The sequence below is a fragment of the Lonchura striata genome, chromosome 4 (genome assembly GCF_050655825.1).
Source record: "Lonchura striata isolate lonStrDom1 chromosome 4, ASM5065582v1, whole genome shotgun sequence".
NCBI lineage: Eukaryota > Metazoa > Chordata > Aves > Passeriformes > Estrildidae > Lonchura > Lonchura striata.
This window is the reverse complement of record NC_140706.1, coordinates 9641834-9662771: the sequence shown is the minus strand read 5'-3', so window position 1 is coordinate 9662771 and position 20938 is coordinate 9641834. Positions and strand designations below refer to the sequence as shown.

General features: G+C 41.8%; 1 protein-coding gene across 8 annotated transcripts in view; it reads right to left on the bottom strand.

Moving 5' to 3' along the window:
* Positions 1 to 20938, bottom strand: part of MSANTD1 (Myb/SANT DNA binding domain containing 1) — a 57197-nt gene that overhangs the window by 7516 nt on the left and 28743 nt on the right. For 3 of the 8 annotated variants that reach the window (XM_085577631.1, XM_085577628.1, XM_085577630.1), the window contains 3 exons: positions 13012 to 13104; positions 12323 to 12587; positions 2162 to 2446 (listed from right to left, as the gene is read on the bottom strand). In XM_085577631.1, the coding sequence (XP_085433757.1) occupies positions 2162 to 2446; positions 12323 to 12576 (539 nt within the window). In that variant the 5' untranslated portion in view covers positions 12577 to 12587; positions 13012 to 13104. Of the gene's footprint in view, positions 1 to 2161; positions 2447 to 12322; positions 12588 to 12705; positions 12807 to 13011; positions 13143 to 20938 lie in introns of those variants that run through there. The other 5 variants (XM_085577629.1, XM_085577625.1, XM_085577627.1 and 2 more) reach the window with 3 other exon arrangements.

Here is a 20938-nt window from a genome sequence, read left to right as displayed (position 1 = left end):
AAGAAAGGGCTCCCTACTCTGCTCTCATTCATCAGCCTAAATTAAACAGGTCAAAGCTGGACAAGCTTTTCAAACCCCCTAGGACTATTGGAATAACACTTTTTCTCCTTGCAGACACATGCCCTGTTTTCACAAGTGCTTTCTAATTTTTAATCCAATCACGATGCTCACCTGTAATGTTACACTGATCTCTCATGTGGTATCTACTGCTCAACTTCTCCTTTTCTTTTAGAACAGGGGAAGTGTATTTTAACTTGTGACTGTGTAACTATCTTGCTGTTAAATGATATGCACAATATTCTATTGCACAAAATTCTTTCATCGTGAAGGCTGCAAGAGCATGGCTGAATTGTTAAGTTAGGGAGGTCCTACCATCCTGAGAGCTGCCCTGCCCTTCCCTGCAGCTCCCAGAGCCTCCTGAGCCATCAGTGCAGCCACTCCAGCAGGCAACAGCAGCACTGCAAGGGCTGAGTGGCATTATCTGCCCCAGACTTGCAGCCAGCTGAAAGCCAGCCCATGCCACTAGGGGCTAGATTTAAATGAGATGCAGCTTCTAAATTTAGCCAAGTAAAGTTAAAATATTTTTTACTAGAACAGGTTAGGGTATTTCCTTGGATAAAGTTACAAATAAATAAACAAACCAGTGAACCTGAAGCTGGCTAAAATGTATCACAGCCTAAATTTTCCAGAGCTTATAATTTAGTGACTGATTTAAGTCAATTTTAGCTATAACTAAAAGCACCTACATGAGAGTGAGGGTCCACCGCAAACTGTGGGCAAAACTGATGTGGGTTTGGGGTTGATTAACTTGATCTCTTTGAGGAATATCTATGTTCTGTAGTGAAGCCTGGTCTCCTCTTATGGTACAAAATCTGTGCTGTCCTGAAGTTGTCCCTAAACTGAAAAAACTTACCATCCAATATTTTTAAAAAGCCTGATGTTATCAAGTAGTCGACTGAATAAACTCTACAATGTTTGTGGAAGTGTGACTTCCTAAATATTAAATAATGTTATTGCAAATCCAATTGGGAATAAAGTTATTGCATCAGAAATGTGACTGTGGAGTTTGTAAATCCTAAAGTCAAGCAAGTTTGTGCATCCAGGAATATCAACTATTTACAATGGACTAGGATGAAAAAAAAATTGTTCCTTGTGAACAAAAAGGTTGCTATAGTTCAAAAGTTATGCACCCTAGTAAATATTCATTGCCAAAAAAAAAAGTTTTTTAAAATAATCAGTTACTTAAGGATTATCTGCTTGAATGATGGAATGAATTTAACTTAGTTTTATTTATCCAAGAGTGGGTCTGGAAACAAAAATTCAAACTTGCTCAGTTGGTTCTTCTTCCAGCTCAACAATTTTACAGTTGCATGACTGACAGGTAATTTTACTGTTACAGTTAAAGCCTCACAGACTCATGATAAGGATCTCTAGGATCAACTTTTTTCCTGCCAGAAAACTGTAATCAGCTCTTATTTCACACCACTCTGGATGAAAAATGAGACCAGTAAAGTCTGAAATTTGTATCAAGTGTATAACACTGCCTTTTGTTAAAATGCTGCCTTCGAGGGAACCCCAATCATATCCAAAAAAAAAAAAGAAAGAATCACGTTTGCATCTCAAACTAGCATTTACTTTAAAAAATTACATTCTCAATTATATTTAAAATGATGCAATGTACATTCAAACTGCATGAGCAGCTTTTCAGTGTTCACAGAAATATTTATTTTGCATCTTTTCACCATTTTCATAATAACTGAAGCCAGAGAAATTTCAAACTCATATCAAAAGCAAAACTAGAGCAAGCCAAAAATCATCTAAGCAGTATGTTATATCTCTGATTGCACCACAGGACTCTGTTGAACATGCCCGTACTCCTTTTATGAACACTCTCCCTGATGTGAGCCGTGACATGCATGCTGAGTTTTGGCAATAATATACAACTTTTTGCCCAGTTCTCCTACTCCCTTCAGTCTTTCATAAAGGAATAAAGAAAATGCCCTAATTCAGCAAAGTGACTGAGATTGGGGAACAGATCTCATTTGTGATTTACAGAAAAAATACAAGAGCTGTTAGAGAAAAATGCATGAGGGTGTTCCCTTTACACAGCAAATTCAGTTCATTCTGCAAAATACTAAAAAGAGGGAAAAATAGATGCTACCTCAGCTTGTAAGAAAGCAAGCTTGATGAGCTCTCTGAATGTTCATCTTCAAAGCATTCTTCCCTTCCTTCATATGTAAACTGGTTATATGGCAAATACAGAGGAGTGGACTTGGCTGATGGAGATTGAGAGGCCTCTGTCTGTGATGTAGAAGGACCTGGCTGCTGATTTTCATGCATTTTCACATCGCTGTGGTCTGTCACTTTGGATAAGATCCTATCAATGGTTTTGTAGTAAGGCCAGTCAGGTGCCACAGTTTCACTGTCAGTCATGCATTTTAATTTCCTGTAAGAAAAGGCACACAACATTAAAGCTTGTTTTCCTACAAACAGTACTTTTCATACAGATCTATCTCAAAACATTTGTTCTGGTCACATTTAGGAGTCAAACTGAATGCTTTTAAAGAGAATAAAATTAGACATTTTTCTTCTTTAACTTCCAGTGAAGCCTTTCAGGTTCTTTTCCTAGGTTTGACCTGTTATAAAAAGTTGCATGTAAACCCCAAATGAAATTCAATACAGATAAAGAACATTACAACTTCTAATGAAAACAGAACTGTGTTGGTGGTTGAATTATTTTCTTCCCTTTGAAGAATACCCAACTGACCAATCTGACAGCAGCCCCTGACAACTGGACTGGGCAACACACCACAGCCTTTACTAAACTGAGGGCAGCCCTGTGCTGTCGTGCTTTGAAGAATGAATATTTATTTTCTATAATATGAATACAAGGGGCTATAAATATAATGCATATCCCTTTTCTAATATGGCCTAAAAGCTCTGAAATGCCTTGGTAAATAACCTTGTAACAACCATGAGATACAGACGTCTGTTCATTTGTTACAGAATAAAGATCAGGGTAGGGAGTACAGAGTTTCATAGTTTCATTAAGTTACAAAAAAAAAAAAAACAAAAAAAAAAAAACAAAAAAAAACCTTAAAGCTGTTAATAATGCATTAGAAACAGCATACACAAAAACATTACATTACAGTGGACTATAAACCATGACTCTGTCTTTCACGTGAGATTATGATGAGATTTATTATTCAATCCTCAAACAAGTTCACTGCTACCCCAGTAGTTACCCACTGTCATTTTATTTTCTTTTACTGAGAAGTATAAAATTGAGGTATATAGATGTCATATACATCTAAAAGAAATCCCAGAACCCAGCTAGAGTCCCAAACTCTCTTTTCATTTGCCTCTCCCAGTTCGGATCTTGTTACTCCAAATGGAAATACAGGAAGGGAACACAACTGGAAAGGCAAGACCAGTGCCCCATTTTCATAAACCAGATTTCATTCAAATTAACAAAAATCTGAACCAAATCTGATTCTCACAGCTAGAGGTTTGCATTTGCAGGAAAAAAAAATTTAATTTAAAAAACCAACCAAACAAACAAAAAAAAATCACCTATTCCTGGACACCTGGCCCATCCTTTTTTTCTTGAAGCCTTTCAGGTTTTTTCTTCTCAGAATCCATCCTGCCCACACCAGTCTTGCAAGGGGTAAAATTAAATAACATGTAAACATGAAAACAATGGTGCCAAACTTAAAAGTGAGAACTAGAAGTTCTTCCTTTTAAAATGCTCTCAGCCTGGAGTAAGGGGAAATCCACTAGTGAGAAAAGAAGGCAGTAAGATTTGCTTAGATTTTAAAGCCATTTAAAGATTCTTTTTTCCTTGTCCTTGCAAGGTCTGATGAGCTTTTCCAGCTATTTAGAAATGCACATCATAGTCCTGCAAAGCAGAGCCTCACAGCCATCCATACTTTTATGCCCTCTATGCATTCAAAATTTTAATTTCATACATATTTCACAACCTACTGCTGCGATTTCATAGTCAGAGACTATCGAGCACAGCCTACAAATACATGCATACCCATCCAGCACAGACAGAAAACAGCTAAACACAGGCTTGACAACAACCATCAATTAATATTGATTATTTTTAGTTCAATTGTTGAGGCTATTTGCATGAAAAACAGATCAATTATGCCACTGTAAGCTAGTAGCCAAGCCTACATGCCATATTTGTTTGCCTGTGTTGAAACCCTCAATGTTCTCAAGCTATGAGGTTTAAAACTGAATTGCAATTATGCAGCACATTCACCAAGGTCAGTCATCCCCATGGGAGAGGTGACAAAAGCCAGGGGTGACCACATCTCAGCCAGGCCACTGCCAAGTCCAGCAGCTGCATTAGGACTTCATGGGATGTGATTTGAGCCTTTAGGACTGCAAAGCATCGTGCCAAAAAGGGCAGGACAGGCTTAGAGCTGATACTCTGCTGGCTGCTCTGGGAGCAGGTTTGTGCTCAGCCCAATGTCAGCCAGGAGCCCCAGGTCCCCATCAGCAGAGCTGCAGAGTCCCCTCCTGGTCCAGCATTTGGCCATCCCAGGAGAAGGACTTTGCCTCTGCCCTTGCTGAATTTGATGGGGTCCCTGTCAGCCCAATTCTCCACCTGTCCAGGTCCCTCTGAGTGGCAGTCCTGCCTGTCCTGCCCCCACAGCAGCAGACTGCAGCCCCCACTTTGCAAAGCAGTGAACTTGCACTCCACCTCTGCCTTTGGACTGTTATAATCAGGCCATGTCCCAGTACAAAACACCTGCAGTCCTCCACTGGGAATGAGCCTCTAGGAAGAATACAAACCATTAATAGCTACTCTATCCAGATACTTTTCTAGCCAGCTGGTAGTCCTTCCATCTGCAGTGTAACATCCCAGCTAGGATACTAGGATGCTCTTGGAGACTGTGTCAAAAGGGTTTGTACTGTCAAGCTACACAATATTTTGCTCTACCCTCATCCACAGATCCAGTCTTTTAAGAAAGAAAGCAAGCAGGTCAGTCAGATGTGAGTCACTGCTGGTAAATCCATTCTGGCTATTCCCAGTCACCACTTTCTCCTTTCTGTGACTGGAAATTGATTCCAAAACTTCTTACTCAATGATCTTCTAAGGAATTGAAGGGAAGAAATCTTAATTCCTGTTCCTGCCTTTCTGAAGATTCAACAGGCTTTTTCTGGTCCATAGAGACCTCCCTCAATCTTCATAAACTTTCAGAGATGATTCCTGACTCAGTCCTTTTCTATTGCTGGCATTTCTGATAACTCTGCTGCCGGAACATCCAACTGAGACATCTGGGCAGTGAAGGCTGAAATACAGATGCCAAGTATCCTCAGCCTCCTGACTTGCATCTGCTTCCATTAAATTACCCTGTGGTGAATTTTGGGGCAATCCATGTATAACTAGAGTCTGGGGGATGAAGAGATTGAGGGCAGTCCCACAGTGGGTGCTGGTCAATGAGAGGGTGGACATGAGCTGACATTGTGCTTGTAGCCCACAAAGCCAACCATTATCCTGGGCTGCAGCAAAAGCAGCATGGCCAGCAGGGTGAGGGAGGGGATTCTGCCCCTCTGAGACCCCTGGGGTCTCCTGAGACCCCACCTGGCAGGCTACAAAAATCCTCAGAGCAGCTCTGCCATGGACACAGGCTGAGAGAGACAGGATTGTTCAGCCTGGAGAAGAGAAGGCTCTGGGAAGACCACAATTATTGTAGATTCAGACTAGCTAAAAGGAACACAATGTAATCTGATGGTGAGCCACTAAGACAGGTTGCCCAGGGCAGCTGTGGTTGCTGCATCCTGGCAGTGTTCAAGGCCAGCTTGGATGGGGCTTTGAGCAATTTGCTTTAGTGAAGGTGTCCCTGCCCATGGGGAGGAGGCTGGAAACAGATGGTCTTTAAAGCTCCCTTCCAACCTGAACCATTCTATGATTCAATGGAAAGTTTCCAGGACTAGATATTTTGCCTGAGTAGGTTGGTACCTTTTTGTTGCTATTTGAGCTCAGCTGTGTACCCAGACCCCCTTTTTACAGAACTACGCCAATTTTGAAGGCAGAGTTGCTGTTTATTTTCTGCTCACAGAACTGTAGAATTCCAGTTATATAAATGCAGGTATTTCTCTGGCTCTCAATGCATTGAATGGATACTAATTCAACTTTTGACTGCTTACCATAGCTCTGAGCTAAATAAAAAGGATCACTACCAGGAGGTAGACAAGAGAACTGTTCTAGCTTAAAAGCAGCACCAGCAGCAATCATCTACCTGTATGGAGACTGGCTCAGATACACATAAAAAAAAAGGATAAAACAGGGAAAGAGATGAGAAGATAAGGGGAAAGGGAGTGTCAGTCCTTTGGAAGAGAAGTGGAAATGCTGCAGGTGGAGGAAAATAGGGAGAACCTTCACTGCAATAGTGCTGATGGTTTCTGGTAAAAACAAACCGATTAGATACCTTTGTAATACTAACATCGAGTTCCAGGATTTACTGACTTTTAAATATTTTTTCTATGACTGCCAGAAGTCCAGAAAACCTAGTTAGAGAGCTGAGAGCTTTTGCCTGCATTGAGGTAAATGTAACCCTTGAAAAACTGGAGTCTAAAGCAGAGATTGATTTACTGCCCTCAGCCATTAGCATAACTCATCACAGCAACCTTAGTTGCTTCCAAGAGATAGAATTGGGGGTTTGTTTGTTTTAATGAAACCTGAGGATGTTAAAAGAAACAGGACAATAGGAAGGCTGGAATGCAACAGTCCAGAAATGACAGAACAAGATGAGCCAAAGATTAACACTTTGAAATTGGGCACATCAGTGCCTGAGGGAGCAAGCCAGGCAGGAAAAATGAGGTAAGAAACAGAGGTAAGCGAGAAAGTCAGCAAAGCTTACAAAATAAATTCACACTGAGTTTATCCAGACCTGTTGCTGTTTCATGAGGCTCTATTAAAATCCAGCTGAGAGCAGAGGCAACTGAGAACTCTCTCCAAAAACTCAGGGATCAAAGTCAGATTTCCAGTGGACAAATACCCAAAGCTTGCCAACTGAGTTAATTTTAAAGGTGATTGCTTGTCTTATTCCAGAGAAGTGAATAAATTAAGGGACTTTGAGATCCCACTGCCAAAATGCTCCACTGAACAGACTGAGACAACTGTTGAGTTGTCTCATTTGTGCTGCCATTGACCTTTTTTCAGACTTTATTCCCTGTGCCTACTAATTCTAAAAAAATGCTATCACAATATTATTTTCTAAAGAGGTTTAGTTTTTTTGAAAATCATCATTATTTAGTCAGCAAGAAGCAAGCAATCTATAACTTGCTTATTTTTTTAGACTTTGCTCAAAGCAGTATTGCTTTTTTATTATTATTGCAGCATTTGATATTACTACTTGCCTTAAGGAATGGATACAAGATCCATCTCCTGGGGTTTCTAGGAAAAGCTTTCAAAATAAATAATGAATAGCAACTGTTTGTGAACCAATCAATGGTGAGAAAAAGAAGGATGATGAAAGTACAATACTAAGTTGTGCATCTGCCATAAATTATTGAAATTAAAGACAAAGATAGTAAAGGATTGAAATTCAACTTTTTGCAGTAATTTGGCTGCACTCATATTTTATCATTTGCTGTAACAGAGGTCAAATTTTCCAGTTGCATAATGTCATAGAGCATAGCAATGGATTACACAAGCAAAATGTTTAATTGCTATCATGTACACATGAAAATAAAAAATTAGACTACTCTTTCATTCAAATCATGAGACTGATTCAAATTTACCAATCATTAACATTAATTGACTGTGATTCAAATCAAAGAGCAACAGCTGCATCCTGTTTTCTAGGCTTTGGGGAGGGTGATGTTTTTGAAAATAATAAATTTGCATTCACACAGTTCTTATTTTTAAACATCAGAAGGAATCAGTCAAAACTGTGGACCACTGTGCAAGCTGTGCATACCCTACTTCCTTTTGTAAGTATTGTGTCAGTGGCAATATTATAGCAGCAGTCACAGAGCACTGTGACACAGGGAGATCAGCACATTAGCAGTGACAGGACAGTGCTTTCTTTTAGAAGGAATAATCACAGGTTCACACGAGCTGATAGCCCTGAGTAGGCTGCACAGCACAAAGAACTGGGCACAGACTCTAAGGGATGCTAAAACTCAAGAGCTGGCATGCTAATCTCAGGAAAACTTTTGATGACCAGCACACATGAAAGCTTAACTTTGAATTCCAGGAAGCTTGACTCAGCCCTTCCTTCTTCCAGGATGGATAAATGGGGAGGTTCATGCAGCACGCCACACAGGTGTCTTTGAAGAGAAACATTAAAAACCTGGTGGCTGATCTATCCACAGCAGATATTTCAGATTTTACAGAAATCCCTAAAACCAGAACTTTACTCAAATACACCTGCAGAAAAAACTATCCTTCCACTTGTTGCAGAGGATAGATCTCAACTCCACCTATGGTGCTGTGCAGAATTTTCCACCCAGTCAATTTCCACGGTGGATCAAATGATCCTTTAATATACTGATACTCCAGTAAGAATGACTTCAGGTCATGGTATATTTTTCCCTGATTAGTTTCCTCCAAATGCACTTGGACCACAGTAATGCAGAGGAATACAGGAACCACTGCCAGCTCAGTCTATGGTCTCACTCTCTTCTGACAAAGGTCAGTGCTGAACACTTCAAGAATTATTTTGACAGACAGCTTTTGAGAGCACTTTCACCCATAAAAACACATGAGTATTTTTCCATCAACAGCCTGAAACATCAATATCCTGAAATCCACTGTCTTTCATATCTCTACCTAACTGGAAGACAAACAACATCTGTTTTATTATTTAATAAATCTAATATTTAGTAAAAATAATAATATTACTAAAACAACCTGCTGCTCTCTTAGTGTCAGTGATTTTCAGTGGCAATGAGTTCCATGTGCTTATTATGCAGTGCAATACAGATTTATATGAGTTTTTCTAGTTTTGCATTTCTTGTCTTGCAATTCTTATAAATAACTTCTTGTATTATGGCAAAAAATATCTGCTTTATATTCTGAAAAATAGTGCTTATTTTTATGCACCTCTAAAACTCCTTTAGTATTCACAAACTTTTCCACTTCTCTTAATAAAGAAAGCTTTTCACATCTCAGCCTAACTGTTCTCTAAACATCTCCTCACTCGCTTGTCACCTTGTTGAAATATAGGGCAGGCAGAAATAAACATGAGAATTCAGGGAGGAAATAATGAGATAAAATAGATTTCTGTTTGGCATTTTAACACCTGAATAATGCTTTCACCCCAGATGTGGAGGAATGGGATCTGATCACCCTAAAATTGCTTATGTGAGATATGCTCATGCACACTGAGTTACACCTGAAGTAACTTTACCTGGAAGCACAAGATCCCACAGGGGATCCAAACACACCCAGAACCAGGGGGAATACCTGGGGGGGGAGCCCCTTCTGAGCCCCCTGCCACTGTACACACCCATGCAGGCTGTACTTGCTGCAGCAACTGCAATAAGTATTGGCCAAGGAACACTCCTTCCCTACTTATGCATATGTTTGCCTGACTTGGACACCTTCTACTCATAACAAATGGCTTGCACTAAGCAGAATTAAGAAAACAATATTTACTGAACTGCCTCTTAGAATGCCATGGGATCCTCAAACTGGAGAGCACCATTAGAAATATGTTCACTGTTTTCTATTCCAGAACCTAATATGCTTCTGATCATCAATATCTGTTTCAAGAGATGTCCCAGGATAAGACATGCCAGTGACAGTACTTTTAAAACTGAACTTGGTTAAATAGAAATATTAAAGTGCTGCTTTTTCCTTTTATGGAAAAAATACATGTATAAGTATTCATCCATATATGTATGTGTAGTAATTTGTAGGACAGGGATTTTATGTTCTTTTATGAAATTGTGATACTTAGGTAAATAATATTATCTGATTAAATATTTTAATGCAGTTCATTTCTGTTAAAGGGAGAGTAGAGGCCACTCCACCTCTGCAGCACTGTTCAGAGTTGCCTAAAGAAGTACAGGATACTGAAGTGGGAGCAGAAATAAGCTCCTAGGTGCAGAACACCCCTACTCCCACTCCCGCTACTACATTCTCCCATGTCACACTCACTAACCCAATGTAATATTTACAAAGTATTATCCCAAAATAGAGCATTTTCCCACTTTCAGGACCTCCTTTTCCAGTTTGTGCCACAGGGGAGCAATGATGCTCAGAAATGCAGTGATGTAAAGCATCTTCCTCAAGTGTCCTGCAGGCACCCAAACTTAAAACTCAGCTGCCTCACAGCAAAGCCAGCAGTTGGTGTCCACTCACATCATTTACAGTTTCACCACAACCTTCCCTATCCTACACACCACCAAAAAGTACCCAGAAAACTAGAAATTGTGAGTAACAGTTTCGGCTTGTCCCTGTTCTCCATACCACCTCACCTTGCCAGCAGAGCACACAGGCATGCGAACAAACAATAAGATGCATTTTATGTTCCAGAGCACAAAATGAAACAGCCCTGTGACAGCACAAGGCAGTTTTTAACTCTCCTAAATTAGCATCTCCATCAATGAGCAGGGAGCTGCCATGCACTGCAAAATAGAAAAGCAGGTTGACAACATGCAACAGAAGCAATCTTAGAAGTTCACAGAAATAGAAGGGTATTTCTTAAAAGTGCAGTTTCTCTCTCACACACAGTGAATGCATGCGAGTGATTTTATTTCTTCCCTTCCCCCAGTGCAACTTTAAAGTAAAAACATTAATTAGAAAAAAAAACTGAGACTCTCTGATTGATGACAACACTGTAAATTTAGAACAAAGGCTGACAGAAATAACCTATTCCACTTGGCAATTATGGCACTTAACTATCGCGCAGTGTTGCTGCTACAGACACCTGTAAAATCTCAGTGCCGAGCTGCAATTCCCAGCAGGGAGGACTGCAGATTTAGCAGACTAAGCAAAAGCCTGGTAGCCAGCAACTCCCGGCTCCTAAATCTGCATCTGAGTGTGAATTGCTGGGTGATGCTGGACAAAAATTTCTCCCACTTCCAGCTTTCTCATCTACAGCCTGGGTGAGGAAAACTGTAGGGATTACAGCAGGGTTGGTAAAACGTTTTGGAGATGTTGGGATTTGCCACAAAACATCAGGTTTAATATTACAGAAAAAGGATGTTAAACATTATGCTTGTGGATCATAGAAATGTAGAAGGACATTCAAAGTTAAGGGGTTTACAGGATTTTCCCTAGTTTTCTATTTGATGAGCAGTCTCTGCATTAAATACAGTAAGGGTGCCTTACAGAAAAGCGAGCAGTTTTAACATGGTTGCCTGCTGTAATAACCTTTTTTATTATTAATATGAGCTTTGAGGAGAGATTAAATAAAAGAGTCACATATTTGATTTTCTTGCATTACAAGCACCTAGCTCAAATCACCACTCAGGATTTCCAGTATGAGGCAGTTTGTGCCTCGCAGAGATAAGAATTAAAAAAAAAAAATATAAAAAAGAAAATGGAAATATTTCTGTTAAGTTCTAATTATTTTTCTCCCTGCAAACAACAAATCTACAAATGCCTCACATTTTCTGAAGCCAACTTCCCCTCCTGACTGCTTGCCTGTTCTTTATCATCCCCTCATAGACACCTCCACCCTCCCCCCGACTCCTTTGGAGCAGTATTGACGGTGCACATTGATTCTCTCTGCAGATATAATAGTTCTTTCACTGCTGCTGCTTATAATTATAGCAATGTGTGTCACTCAGTAATAAGACATTCAATTATTCTTGGCCCCGTGAAGTGTAACCCTTCAACTCACGGGACCAAAATCGAGGAGCATCAGCCCCCCCCCTCGCCCCCCCCAAATATTATTCTGTTCTAGTTTGCTTTTCTTTTTTTTTTTTTTAACTTTGCCTTGCAATTCCGATCCTCAGTGGCCACTTGAAACTGCAGGAGTTTCACTGCAAGGAATTGGCTGCCAAGCTAACACAATCAGTCCCCTCAGCAAAGAGAAAAAAAAAAAAAAAAAAAAGAAGAAAAAAAAAAATCTCTTTTCCCCATTAAATACATTTCCATCCCTCTGCATCATAACGGTGCCAGCTAATTTTAAAGAAACAAAGTTGTCCCAGAGTTTGACATGAAATGGGGGGGACAAATTAACAATGACGTAACAGCATTGGCAAGAGAGAATTTTAAAAGCGATATGAACAATCTTTAATCTTTTATCGACAGATTTCCTCTAGGAGACTTCTTTCTGAAAGACAAAAATCACTGCGCCGTCCCTGCTAAAATCTCTTAAAATAAAAAGAATTAACTGAAGCTTACCTGTACTGGAATGTCATATTTGTAATTTTTATCTTTATTTCCTCTCCGTGGCGAATTTCTCCAGTCATTTCAAAGAGTTTGTTAGCCATTTTCTCATAAACTTTGGCATTCCTTTTAGTTTGTTTCAGCTCATCAAAAAATTCTTCCCAAACCAGCATTAAACCTCTCATTTCTGCATCAGTCCAGTTTCTGGCCCTCCTGTGTTTCTCAGTCTGAGAAGAGACAATGTAACTGGGAATTTCTGCTGCAGCCATTGCTGACTGACCTAAAAGGGTTTTAAAAGAGGACACTTAATATAGATTGAGTTTTTAGTTGAGGTTTTTTGTAGTGCAAGACATGCATATGTGGATAAAGAATTTGAATGACAACAGAACATATGAAACCTTTTTGCAACAGCTTGAAGCTTGAGTGCACAAAATGGGGCCTACATCTGACAGGCAGGAATTTAGTTAAAAGCTTTTAAACAGAGAAACGTCATTTTGATGTCACGTTTCCATAGCAACAGAGCAACTGCATAAGCTACAACAACAAAAACCTTTTAACTGAAAGCCAAAGAATCAGGACAAAGTTGACAGGCCATCAATATTAAAGCTTTTAAACACTTTAGGTTTAACAAAAAAAAAAAAAGATCTATGCAGCCTTTGAGAAGCTACTTTTAAGTTTCTACTTCTTTTTTAGCTTTCCCTTACCTTTTAGGCAGACAATCTGCTAGCAGGGGGTCATGGTCGCCTGAACGAGCTTTTAAGTTGTGCCTTGACAGACTCTCTAGGAGGTTGCAAGGACTGAGGCCATGTACACAAAAAAAAAAAAAAAAAAAAAAAAAAAAGCTTTTTTTTTTTTGCAAAGATATTCTGCAAAAAGAATCAGCCAGCTTTATGAAAACTATACATCTCTAAGCTAATAAATGTTTAAGCAGGCAGGCTCATTAAAAAGGAGCCTGCATCTGGGCTTTAGAACATGCAAAAAATAGTATTTAAGTGTTTATACAGAGAGAAATATATACAAGATTTCAATATAAAGCCACTTTTTTTTTCCCCGAGATGTTTTGCTGCTGATAAGCACACACTGCAGTCCTGTCAGTATGAATTTGCCTTTGTAGGTATGTATTACTGTATGTGTATTTTGTATTCCTAGTAATTTAGATGCTATTTATGCAGCCTGTGTTCTGCCTTAGGACTGCAGCAGAAGCATTTCACCTGCTTTATGGGCAACCTAAAAGGATTATTCAACGAGTTAAAAAAAGGCTGCGAGATGCTTAGAACTGTGAATAAATTGCTTTGCTGTAAAACAAGCATTTTGAGCTGGTTTTTATATAGGGCTAAATTGTGCCAGCAGTTATATCAGAGAAGCAGGGCATATTCATTGTATTAAACACTGCAATACAAGCAGTGGGCCAAATCCTGCCCCACTTACACTCCTGCAGCCTGACAATAATCTTCCACAAAAGAGTGAGAAGCAGGAACTGCATTAATTCCAGCTTACGACCAGCTAAATAGAAAGATGTTCATTTCCTAGAGTCCCAATAGAATTGTGTTATGTAAAATATAAATAAATAAGTCCACGGATCTTTCTTACTCTTATTTTTGTGTTTCAGCATATAACAGCAATAACGACCTCACTGCAGGGCATTTCCTGAAGATTAATGGCAGGCAGGGGTTAATGGCCTGAGGCTCACCCAGTCAGTCGTTAATCCCCAGGAAATGTTCCGTGCCTCAATCCTTAATGCTTAAGTATCCTATAAATTGTAAGTCTTCTCATAACCACATCCTTGATCTTAACAATAGTTAAAAAATGCAGAGCTTGGTTTGCATCCTGGAGATGGCAAAGAGAGCACATAATGTCCCTAAAAGGTACACTGATGACATTTGTGGGACCACTGCCTTCTTTCTATTTTATTTATTCTACTGCATATTACAAAAGGCACAACAGCATACCACAGAACAAGATGGGGCTATGAGGGGGTAGAATTACATATACTTTACACATAGGAACTTCCACTGATCCAGCCCTGAATATGTCTCTGTCAGAAATATACCTGCTGAGTCACTGCCTTCCTAAGGGAAAAAATAAAAAGGAAAGAAATAAAGAAAAAATCCCCTAGCTTCCAAATAACTGCTTTTAACTACTAATATGACAGCCTAGCAACTATTACCTTTAAAAATGTGTAAATAGCAGCATATGTTGTGATGATGATCTTGCATGGTTTGTCTCTTGGGTGGCCAGCTGGGAGACGTCACATGATCAGGGGACAGATGGTGGTCAGAAGAGGATCAGCTGATGACACATTCATTTTATTAATTTATTGTTCTGTTTTGAAACTCCCGTCACTTAACCTTGGGCTTCAGGCAGCTCTTTTAACAAAACCATACCAACCTCAGCTGCCTGGGGTCGCAGCCAGCGGCTGGGCATCACTAGGACAAGTTTAAGGAAGCAACGCAGAGTCCAAGAGGAAGACATCATGGCTTTGGGTCTGATTTGGAACTAACACACACTACTGTAAAGCCAGGCTTGTTTTTCAACCTTTAATCATCTATTAGAGGTTTGTTTTTCTCCCTCAGACTTTAAACCACCTATGTTGTGAAAATGCCGATTAACACCACTGAAACCCATAGCATGATACACACACCTTGTCAAAACCCAAAGATATGTGTGGTCTCTGCTTTAAGGATATTTTTAATCCAGTTTTAAGTACAACAATGAGGACAGGGTGGGTGAAAACCTTTCCAGCTGCACCGAGTTTTTTCTGTCACAGTCCACAACTTTTCCTTCCCCTCTCCATCCACATGTGCCTGGCATATGTTCTGCTGCTCCTCGTGCTCCACTCTGGCCCCCAGGCCCTGGGATCCTGCAGAAGGGGGGGGATTGTTTCCCTGTGAAATTCACATCTCAACTTTTCTATATGCTGTTTCCTATTAGTGTACTTGACAGATTGATATAGTGGTATGGTGCTATTTAACATCTGTTAAATAAAAGAAATGCTTTCTAATAATACCTCCCTTATTCCCCTCCTCTCAGCACCTGAAGGGGATCTAAGTTTCAAGGACCCAGGTTCTACCCCCTCCTCTGAAAAAGTCATTGATAATAATTATGGAGACCCCACATTACCTCTTCTGCCTCACCAAAGCCTATGTGCCAAGTGGTTGATAAAGTGACTGTTTTCTTACATGAGTCTGGAAGCAAGAGAAGGTTTTCTATCCCCAAAGAATTCTTGCAGTCTTTGCCAGAGCTAGGGGAGGAAAAATACACCTCTCCAGGCTGTGCCTCTCTGCTGATGTTCTGCAGATCTCTGCAGTCCCTAGGCATCACTAAACCCTTGTCCTGGCCCCTGAGCTGGGATGAACAGCTAAGACAGGACCAGCAAACCTTTTAGGGGAAGAGCAGCTCTGTGTCAGCAAGAGCAGTCCCTGCCCAGGGAGGGCACTGGGAGGAGAAGCTCTATTGACATTCAGCTGCTTCCCACCCTTCTCAGGCCAGTCAAGATTTGTCATCTACCTCAAAGACTGGCTGGTCACTGAACCCAGAATAACTGCTGACATGGCAAGCTGCAGCTCTGCCAGACTAAAGGCACTGACACCTCTGCTGCTCTCCCCTATAACACCTGATGGCAAAGTGCTCCAGCACCAGCTTCCTCCAAAGCAAGGACCAACCTGGCACCAAGCACCACACAGGCAACTGAAACTGAAACTGTTCTCATCAATAAAAGAAGGATATTAAATTCTTGGAAACACTGAGATACAAAAGTGAGCTACTAAGTACACCTCAGTATGTGACTTCCTTTTGTAGGGGAAAGTTGTTTTCCTCCACTCTCCTGCTCACCCTGTTCCCTCCTCTGATGGGCACTGCTGTGACAAGTTCAGAAGATATTCTTGTGAACACCCCACTGTGCTTGAGTATCTCACTTGTGCCTTTCCTTTCAATGCACACCAGCTCAGAGGAGCATGAATTTAATGATCCTCTTGCAAATATGTTCTTCATATCATCTGTCTAAACACCCTACCTTTTTTGCAATCATTATATATCAGCTTGAATAATAGCTCTCACAGCTGTTCCACCTTTCATGGTGATCTCTAAAGATAACAAACCTCAAAGAGGGTAGAAGGGTTTATAATTTGCAGCTGTGGATCTAATGAAGTTTCCCTATATATGCTGCTCTCACAGAGTTTAGACAACTCCATTAATCCTTACATATCTGTTGACTAAACCTCAGGTAACCTGTGTTAACTGTGCCTTCAGCTTTGCAAGGGTGGGCTAATGCATGCCAAATAAAACTTCCTTTAGCCAAGTTTTAGGGAATGGTGTTTTCCCCTGTGCCTGCGGGGGAATAATGGATCCAGTCACTCAAGCACCAGAGCCCAGCCCACAAACTGAGCCATTAGCCCGTGATTGCAGAAGGGCATGTCCAGTCCTGCTGATGCAGACTGCAGTAGAAGTCAGGCAGAAACTTCTGTGCAAATCAGAATTTATTCCACTGGGACACAAGAGATTTATCCAACTTCTCCTTACTGTACTTCTGTGAAATCCCCACAGGAGCTGTCTACAGGGATGCTGACACACAGCCTTTAGGGATTTTTAGAAATGGAAGAACACTAGCTTTGGTTCAGGAGAGTCTTGATGCCAATTGGCAGCAAACACCCTTTTAGGCAGCAACCTGGAGCAGTGAGACCAGGAGGAGTTTCCTGCTGAAGGACATCACTCCTCAAAGACACAGGTCCAACTCTACAACACATGGGTACCTCAGTAGACTATTTTGTAATTTCTTGATTACATAAAAAAAACCAACAACAACAAACCCACCCACCAATCCAATCAACCAAAGCTGCTTTCACCTTTTGTGTTTGGGGTAAGCTGTTAAAAGCAAGACTGTCCAAAGCATAGGCTGGTCACCGCTCCTTGCAATCCTGTGGTCTGACCCACCAGGAGCTTAACACGTGGGTAATAACAAATGTTGGAACTGGATAGTGACTGCAAAGCATGTGTTCATTCTCTGGGAATTTCAGTGCAGACACACCTTGATAACTCTGCTTAAAAGGGTGCAGTATGGTGTACGTGTTTATCTAAAAGCATTTGGAGTTTGCAGTGGAGGGGGACACTATTTTGTATGTTCAAAAAGGCTGCATGTGTTGGGAGGCTGTCTCCTGCCCCTCATTTTGCTATCCACTGGGCTAAAAGGCCCACCTTCTAAAGTCTTACAGAGAATTATGGGTTTAGTACATCTGACTGCTGCCTACTGCAATTTGCAATGATTAAATGCAACGCCAGTACAGACAGGCTGGGAATGAGACAGTGGAGAGCAGCAACTGTGAAAAGGGACCTGGGAGTCCTGGTCAATGGCAAAAGTTGAATATGAGTCAGCAGTGCCTGGTCAGACAGGAGGGACATCCATGTCCTGGGGTGCATCCTTGTGGATCCCTTCCAGCTCGGGATCCTCTGTGATACTATGATCCTCTATGAGAGAAGACATACTCTGTGAAATACTCTGTGGGAGAGGAAATATTCTTCCAATACTTCTGAAAAGCTTGGCCAGAGAAGATAGGCTAGGACTGATGATCAGGAGGAGAAACTGCCTTTTTTTCTCCTCCATGAAACCAACGGTGAAGCTGCTGTGCTCAGCAGAGTGCTGGGAACAAAGAGCTCACCCAGAGGTAGGGAAGCACCTTGCAGGCAGTGGTGCCTGGCTTAGGAACTCCAGCAAGGTCCTTGCACTGTGCATCTGCCAGTCTCCTTGGGTGATGGGGTCATGGGGGTTTGTAGAGGCTCAGAAGTGACAGAAAACCATGGGGCTGTGAACACAGAGCCACCAGGTCGGTGTTGTGGAGTTGCACACAGACACAGTTCATGCATCCTACTGCCTGTGAGGGAATTTTAACAGCACCACTTGCAAAGGAAGCCCAGAGTTATCCAAATTGCAGGGGGGTTTATTACAAATACAGAACAACCAAAAAAAAAAAAAATTCAGGCTGAGTAAAAACAGTAGCTGTCTCAAGATACATAAAAAAGGGCAGTCCCTTTCCTCAGAGGGCCTGCAACTTAATTGGGACATACCACAAGGGAAACAAGCAGGAGAGACCAGAAGGGACAAGTGACAACCACACATCATTGAGCAAAAGCCATTGCATGGTTGGATAGCTTTTATGTACGTCTAAAATAAATAACTGTACAGAATTCTGACAACAGAAATGGGTGCTGTGGAGGAGGCTGGCTGAAGGGAAGGCTGACGTGGCTGATATGGGGCAGAGAAGATTTTGACAACACTTGGACCAAAACAAAGAAAAATAAAGGTTTCCACACAAAAGCTCTGCCACAGGGCTGTCTGTGTGACAGGTCTCCCTGATGGTGGAGCAGGGCACTGGGCAGCCCAGGAGGACTGAGTTCTGGGAAGGTGCAGGTGAGCTGGAGGAAGCTGGAAAGGTTTTTTTATTTCATTTTGCAAGAAACGTCCTGCTTAAATTTCGCTGTATCCAGAACATTTCCCAAAAGCGTTTTGATCTTGCTGAACTGGCAGATTCTGACCAAAAATATCTCCTTTGCCTATTTTAGTAGTAACCATGGAAGCCAGCTTTGCATCGACATTCAGTCAGAGAGAGGATGGCGAGAGACAGCGAGGTGAATGCAGACAAGCTGGGAAATGAGGCTTCAGCAGTTTTTGTGGTCAGATCAGGAAGCATTAGCAGGCAAAGGGGAGAACTGGAATTACATGGGGCTTTAGAAGAAGGAGCTCATGGACTGCAGGAAACCTGAAGAATTCACTGTTTGGAGAAACCAGGTACAGACTGGTATGTTCATAGTAATGAGATGAAAAATTACAGTACTGAGATTTTTTTTTTTTTAAGTTTAGCAGAAGCACAGACACTTGTGTTACAGACCCTAGTTAAGCATATTGGAGAGGGGGGAAAAAAATTCTCTTATGTCCAGAAGGTACAAGTAATCACTGTCCAAACGTCTGGCACTTACAATATTATGCAGGCAGGATGCCAAAGTAGATGGACTTTGAATCACACATGTTCCTAAATTTTCAAGCATACAGGAAAGATAGCCCATATTATTAAAAATTTAGTAATATAATATTAAAAGCAAAGTACATCAGTTCTACATACTCCCAAATTAGTGCCATACTCCCAATTTATAACAAACAGAGAATTTCCTAGATTTCCTTACTCTTACAAAATAATTTGCAGGTCCTTAGCATATGGAACAGTTCTGCAGTATGTAGTATCAGACATACTGCTTTTCTGGCAAGCAACAAATCATATTACAATGAAAATAGCTCAGTTCCCAATGAATGGTTTCCCAAATCCCACTTGAAAGAAATTATTTTGGCCCTGCTTACTTACTGGGGTTAATCAATGAGTCCTCCTGCTTTGTTTGATTTTTAGCACATTTGAGCAAGTTACATGTTAAAAAGTGTCTAATTCATTAAAAACTACTCCTACAATGCAATGCAAATATTGCTCTTCCAGAAGCAAATTCCTCTGAGAACCTGTCCTAAACACTTCGCTTTAGACATAACCCGTGAGTTAATCCCGTTTGGATTTGAGATATATCACAGAAGAAAAAAAATAATCCCTGTCGTGCGCAGTTGTGCCCTGTGCCGAGCGCCGTTCCCGTGACTCGGCAGGGCAGGAGGGAAAAGGGAGTCACGAGAAGCGGTGACGGCGGCGGGGCTGCACCGGCGGCCGCGGCAGCGCCGGAGCCCCGGCGGGAGCGAGCGCTCCGCTGCCGCCCCGGCTCGCTGCAGCGGCAGAGGCCCGGACAAAAGCTGGCAGGATGTCAGCGCTGATCGGTGCCTCAGCGCTGATCGGTGCCTCAGCGAGGGGCCAGCCCCGGCTGCGGGCGGAGGGAGCCGAGCGCCGGGAGCGGCTCCGGCGCCGCGGGTCGCGCAGCGAGCGGCGCCCGGAGCGGAGCGCGGTGCGGGCGCTTTGCCAGCGCCTCCGAGGGGCTGCAGCGCAAGTTGCCGGCAATCCGCTGCCAGAAGCCCGGCCTCGCTGCTCGCAGCCTGCTACTGGCTTGGCAGCCGGCTGCATCCACCGCCCAGCTGTTTGCATCCCCGCACCGCCTGTCCTGACTCCCTGCCAAGGCTGGCGATGGACGTGGGAAGGCCGGACCAGCCCCTTGTCATCCCTCCCTCAAGCCACAGCCACGCTGCAGGCGAGCCAGCAGCTCCCGGGGAGCACCTCGCAGCATGGGGGACAGCATGGGATTAGCTCCTGCTGCCCTGCAGTTTAATCATCCACAGGTTTTCAAAATAAAAAGCATTAAAATCCAAAGATGTCTGCCAAAAGAAGGGCAGGAGCTTTTCTGGCTATCTTGCGTTTCTGCCTGGGGACCCAAGCCTACCCCCTTTCCCCTAACAAGGTTCATTCAGCTCTCCAGCCCCTCAGAGGAAAATTTAAAGATTTAAAAAAAAAAAAAATTCAGATAAAATATTTAGGGCACTGGAGATTTTCATATCACTTCATAAAAGATTTAAGTACTAAAATGTAAATGGCGTTTTGGGTATTACTGCAAGCAGCCTCAGGAATGGAAATTCAAGAAAAGCGTTGCAACCTATAAAGTTCAGACAGTAGTCTTAGAAGTATTCTTAAAAGCCTGTCCCATTTGAGAGCTCCCAAAAACCTA